Consider the following 6213-nt stretch of genomic DNA (forward strand, 5'->3'; position numbering starts at 1 on the left):
TGAGTACCTTCAGACAGCATTGTAAACTCTTTGCTGTTCTTGATCTGTGCTGTGAGTTTGCTCATGTGGATCACATGGAAAATTATTACCATATCTAGAAATAGAAAATGCAAGTAAAATACAATGAATTTATGCTGCAAATGTTAACATTTTTTGGTCCGACAATGGCAATAAATACATTAATTTTTAAATATTTATGAATCAAAAGGGTGTATTCAGTAATAATACTTAGCATAGTACTATGTACTATATAGCAAACAAAACTTTTATTCTGAGTAATATTTGAGAAACTTGTTAATATGTATGCTCTGGAGTAAAATATCTGGTTTTGGTCATTGATGGTATACTTCCTAACACATCCTGATTGAAAATGTATTCATTACTTCATTATAAGCTCAGTTAAGTAGCCTTCAGCAGTAAACTAGGCCTCTTTCAAGTTGCTATGTACTTTGATCTATGTCACAAATCAATTTCATCAGAAAACAGAATGAAAACTTTTGGAAACAAGCCACATTTTATGGAGAAATAGCTCCAATACTCGCCTCTGAACAAACAGCAGAAACAACTGGCGTGCAATTCAGGAATGACTGAATCAAACAGGTTTGATCACAGTAACCTTCCAACCATCATAAAGTTTTCTTTGTTTTGCTTGACCAACAGTAAAGGACAGATAACAAGTTCAGATTTTTTGTAATAATCAAAAATTTATTGAGAATTTGTACAGAAAAAAATAACCATGTACAGAGGTAAGCACTGCTTAGGGAAGAGGCTTGGGCATTTTACAGTCAACGGTGTTTTGTAGTCAAAACCGAACTGTGTAATGTCAGGTAAGTTCAGTGTCTGAGAGGTAAAAGATTTGTTTTCCCTGTTCAGATCAGTCTTTGTGAAATTGTCCCTTTACGAGTCTCCAACCTGCAACAGAACAAAAGGAGCATTTTAATGTTCTTCTAAAGAAAGAAGTACATAAGGCTATGACGACATGTTGATAGTGTTCATACATAGTTATACTAGTTGGAAATTAAAAATGTAGCATTTAAAACACATGAAGACAAGGAATTATTTCTGATCACGAGACTATCCATTTATCTATCTGTTAAACAGTAACATGGAAGGTATACTAAAATCAAAGCACAAATATTTCTGTGACAAAATGGTAAACAAAGACAACTTCTCTAAGATGCAGTGGGCTTAATGCTTCAGTTGTCCATGCTCAGCATTTGAAATGATAACTATGTTCTGTTGTCATTTTAAATATCTCCTCGGCCCTGTGGTTGAACCTGTTTGGCGCTGCCTAAGTTGTGCTGCTGTCCATCTACTGGCAGTCTGTTGAATGGGATGATTTTCATTGTAGTTTTCTTCATGGAGTACCACCGGTCACGCCAGGTTGCCCAGATAATGCCATTGTCATATCCAGCTGGACTAGCATCTTTCGATGTGTACACACCACCTAAAAAATATCAGTTGGAGCAAAACAGTTAGTTGCTTTCTAGAGTAGTAAATGTGTCCATACATTTTTCGGGTACTAACACCTCCATAGCATCCCTGGGCATGCTAACAGGGCATGCTCATTGCCCTCTCCCCCTAGTTTGCTTCTCTCAGGACTAATTCTCCCACTTTGGGCTGGAGAGCAGACACAAGTTCCTACTGCTGGTGTTTTCAGTTATTGCAAAGAATGGGCTATGCCAGCTTTGGAAAAAACAGATGGCAAAACACACTCAATGAAAGCGAACCATTTTTCTTTGTCACTGAAATGTGGTGTCCTGGGTTAGAGGTATTTAGAAGACACTTTACCTATATAATATTTGCCATTGAGGTGGCCAGCATGACATCTATTCATCCACCATCCAGATCCATCTTGCTCAGCACAGTTGCCAGCGAATTTATCATTGTCATTATCATAGGTACTGAACTGCATGCCATTATGATAGGTAAAGGATTTGTCACTCGGATCGTCTCCAAAATCAAAGCCACCAAAGGCATCCCCTGCTTCACCACCGATAAAGTAGGCATAAGTCAGTCGATACTTGTCTTCTTCACTTCCCACTTTGAATACAGCATAGTCAGCAGTGCTGTTAACAAAGGATAACGGTGACTATGAGCATGCTACATTCCCAGCACATGCACGAATGAAAAATACATAGGTGTTAGCACTGCAAAAAAGGCATTTATGGCATCCTAGCGTTTGAAAAGGAATTGGTTTTGCATGATTGTGTGCCTCAGTTCAATGACGTACATCCAACCAACTTTTCTGCTCCAGCATCAGACGTGTTTTCTGACTACTAGTTTTCAGTGATGTATGAAAGATCTACATTATATAAACACACATATATATATATCTTCCAGGTTCATAATGCCTAGGCTTACTTAGGTCATGAGAAAATTCTTGGTGGGAAGAAGGGGCGGATGCCTCAAAAAATAGCAAGGATAGTAAACCCTCCTGGAGAATGGAATATATAGAATAGAATAGAATAGAATAGAATAGAATAGAATAGCTCAGTTGGAAGGGACCTACAATGATCATCTAGTCCATAAGATGCATAAAATGTGAAGAAACTTGAAGAGAAGAAACAGATTCCTTCTGCCAAATAAACTAGGGCTGCCAGCACATGGCCTTCAGACATGCATGTGTACCTGGCAGCAAGTCACACACGGTGCCAATGCAGTGTCCTATGCACGTTAGCAGGCCTAAAGGCTCATTATTTTTTCAGACAGCTGACAAACTGATGCAGCAGTGGGAGCGGTAGGTTTTAGGCTGTCATTTTCAGAAGCATCATAAGCAAGTACCCTTTTTTGCCACTCCAGTCTTCTAGTTCTATTCGTAAGGTGTATGGCAGCGTGGACTGTATCGTTATTGAATGAATCTTTTCATTGCCCAGCCAGAACTCAGTGGTGTCATCTGGAGACAGATGTCCAAATCCTTCCTTGTACTGAACCCAGTTTTTCCTGAAGTCCTCACTCCCGTCCAGTCTCTGGGGAAAAAAAACAAAAACAAAAACCTCAATCAAAAAGTTATGCATCTTATGTAAGTAAATAAAAACAGTGCTAATGCAATAAGCTTGCTCATGGTAATAATACGTAAGTGGCATACCCTCTGTATCACTGTCCAGCCGTTGCCATATGAGTCAATCTCACAGTAGACTAGGAATGACTGCTTGGCTTTTTGAGGCTTGATAAAGTAAAGACCACTTTTTCTGGCACCTTTATTTGCAATGTCTTGACAATCTGAAGTAAAGATATTCAGAGGATCATTATTAATCTAGCTACAGTTCTATCCTCACATTTATTTGATATTGTAACTTTCTTAGTGCGAGAAATACAATTCATCTAAATGTCATTGTTGCAAAGTTAGCTATTTAATCCACATACTTCAATGTCATTGCCATAAAATCCTACTAAAGGTCACAGGACTTATGTAAGATGAGGAGGAATTTAGTCTCACATACAACTTAAGCAACTTAAATGTAAAATACAGTCATTGCATTAATTTCTACAGCAACAAAAATGGCATTTTTGGCGCTAATGGAATAATTAAATTTTTTTCACGTGACAGTAGAAATATGATAATTAATTACCTTCTGTTTGTCTTATGTACATAGAAACTTTCCTCCTGTCCCTCATGTTTAGCATACATTTTGGGATAATTATATTTTGGCCAAAAAGGCCAAAGGAGCAAGCGAGACCTCTGTTCCATCTGAATGCCCTGTTTGCAGAGCATCTACCTAGCATTTATATTGATCCAAGCACTGGTTTCATAACTTGCAATCTTATACATTGCAGAAATCTATGGCCCAAAAGATTACAAGTAACTCATCGCTGTGATGCCAACTGGTGATACTTGTAACTGAATTAACCCTCTGCCATACAAGAATCATTTTGTGCACCTCTTCCAGTTGTCTCCTGTATTTCAGCCGTGTCTCTGCATGGCTCCTGACAGTGTGACTCAAGCTGGGCAATCTTCTCTTTCAGCTGTGTGATCCCTTTGCTGTTCAACATATGTGTATCTGTCAACTGTCTGGACAAAGAGACATAAAAATGGCTTGCTGTTTCAGCTGTTTCTGAAAACGTAATACACGTTTACCTGCACACGCCTCACCTATGTAGCACGCTGCTACATACATCCCTGTAAAAGGGGGTGCCTTTATTAGTGCTGATATTTAAAGTTGACTAAACTAGCCAAAATGGGAAAGCACGCACTTAATCTTATGCAAAACTTGACTTGACTCTAATCATCAAAACTCAAACCAGTAATTAATATATGAATATAACTTTATGGAAATTTTTTCTTTGTTTTGAAGTAAATGATAAATTATTCCTCTTTAATTATCAATGCATTTGTAAAACATAAATGCTGTAAATAAACTGCTGCAAGTGTCAGAATGCCTAAATTGTCTTTGTTATAATGTTATAGAAGTGGAGATTTTTCTACATTCAGGTCAAAAAACATGTCATTAAGATTTAGAAAAGTTAATGATGTTTTCAATTTTATTTTCAATGTCAATTTACAAAAGACTACCACTGAGTTTATAGCTACTTATGATTTATATCAATGTAACTTAGCTGATTTTCATGGATATATGCAGCAAAATTAGCCAGAGTGAATAATTGTACAAATATTCCACACACTCTGCATTACAGCACAAACTTATATTAATAAAATCTCCAAAGGTCATGAAAAAAATTTTAGGAGTAGCTGGCACAGCAAAAGAAACATAAATAAAAATATCTCCATGCTTCCTGACATTCTTATCTTGCACTTCTTGCAGAGTTAATGGCTTATGCAGATGAGCAGAGAATGCAATATCAGATCCTCATGATCCTTCTGTGTCGTGCTAGGCAGCTACTAATGGCAGTGTGGGCACAATGGTCCACATGAGCACAAAAAACCTTTCTGAGGGAGCCTTAGCTGCACTTGACAAAAGAACAGAAAGAAAACTATTATTTGGATTGTCAAGGGCTATAAAAGGTGGAAGATACTTACTGTATAGTACTTTCATGAGACAAAATAGTGTTTTCATATCTGATAATTTCTTCAATTATTTTCTTGGACCTTTTAGTAAAATCATCAACTGAATCTGTAAAACAGACAAAGGTATAAAATTATTGCAATTAGGCAAATTAAAAACCAAGAAAATTACATAAATTATATTTTTCAGTTGTATAGTTATTTTTATATTCTCACTTGGTAGTGTCTGCTTCTCTGGGGGATAGAGGCTTTGGATGTGTTGAATCAAATGTTCTGCTGTTCCTGTGGAGTTAGTAATTTGCTGCAAAATTCTCTCCATTTCCTGCAGTTCATTATCCATAGTGAGATGGTATTTATTAAAGAAATCTGCAATGCCACAGGTCGTTGGGCAGTAGCTACCCTAACGAGGAAAAAATAATAATTGGCAATGTTTCAGGAGCAAAAAGAAGAGAGCAGAATACTTGGGCAGGGGAACTTCAGGCACCGGTTATACAAACGATTGGGGATAAAAAAGGGCAGGCATTTGCCACTTTGTCTGCGATATGTGAATTTACAGAGGCAGTATGGTTTCACACTGTGTGTACATACACATAGATAGCAAGAAAACGGTGCATGCTGTTATTTGTAGCATCTTCTGGATATATGCTTTTGTCAACAACACAGCCTCCCCTACATTTTTGCCAAGCATATACCTCTATTAATAGATAACTGATTTAACCACAGTCTATTTAATAAGTATTGAAAATAACAATGAAGATCAAATAAAGCTACAAGTGATAATGGTAGTTAATAATCAGCGTAGGAAAGCTTTAATTAGACTCTTAAGAGAAAAGAAAGTTGTTCAGGTACTTACAAATCGTTCATCTAATATGCAGCAGTTGTCTCTGGTAGCAACGTACTGAAGAGAAGAAAGAAGACCATTTTCAGTGCATTTTCCCTGACAGCGCTTTCCGCACCAGTGTGTTTTCTAACACTGTCTCTTCACTTACCGCCATGCTGGTAGAAAAGAGCAGGGATAGGAGAGGCCCCAGGGGAGCCCAGCTGCGTAACCTCAGCACCACCATGTCTGTCCCACCAGGCGCTGCCGACTGCTCAGTGCGAGTCGTGCAGTTAGCAGCCGAAAATGTTCAACCCAGCACAGGGCGGCAGTGGTTTAAGGGAGCAGGCTGAAGCTGGGGGCGGGCACCAGGAGGTGGCGGGAAGAGGTGGGGTAGGGGTTTGAGGTGGATTCCCAGAATTTGCACACATTG

At 38.2% G+C, this 6213-nt stretch overlaps 1 protein-coding gene across 1 annotated transcript; it reads right to left on the reverse strand.

Annotated features, from left to right (window-relative positions):
- Nucleotides 1-678: 678 nt before the first annotated feature.
- FGG (fibrinogen gamma chain) lies at nt 679-5985 on the reverse strand. Its single transcript, XM_009329798.1, has 10 exons — nt 5953-5985; nt 5817-5861; nt 5180-5363; nt 4979-5072; nt 3882-4012; nt 3089-3222; nt 2785-2969; nt 1792-2069; nt 1278-1447; nt 679-912 (listed from the first exon to the last, which is right to left on the reverse strand). The coding sequence occupies exons 1-10, from the start codon at nt 5956-5958 to the stop codon at nt 898-900; spliced, it is 1242 nt and encodes a 413-aa protein (XP_009328073.1). The 5' UTR covers nt 5959-5985; the 3' UTR covers nt 679-897.
- Nucleotides 5986-6213: the final 228 nt, after the last annotated feature.

The sequence above is a fragment of the Pygoscelis adeliae genome, unplaced genomic scaffold (genome assembly GCF_000699105.1).
Source record: "Pygoscelis adeliae isolate BGI_AS28 unplaced genomic scaffold, ASM69910v1 Scaffold67, whole genome shotgun sequence".
In the NCBI taxonomy this organism is placed as follows: domain Eukaryota; kingdom Metazoa; phylum Chordata; class Aves; order Sphenisciformes; family Spheniscidae; genus Pygoscelis; species Pygoscelis adeliae.

Coding starts and splice junctions, on each gene's coding strand:
- FGG (XM_009329798.1), bottom strand. Junction 5,073..5,179: donor AGAGAAGCAGACACTACCAA/GTGAGAATATAA, acceptor TCTGTTTTACAG/ATTCAGTTGATGATTTTACT. Junction 1,448..1,791: donor CAATGGCAAATATTATATAG/GTAAAGTGTCTT, acceptor GATATTTTTTAG/GTGGTGTGTACACATCGAAA.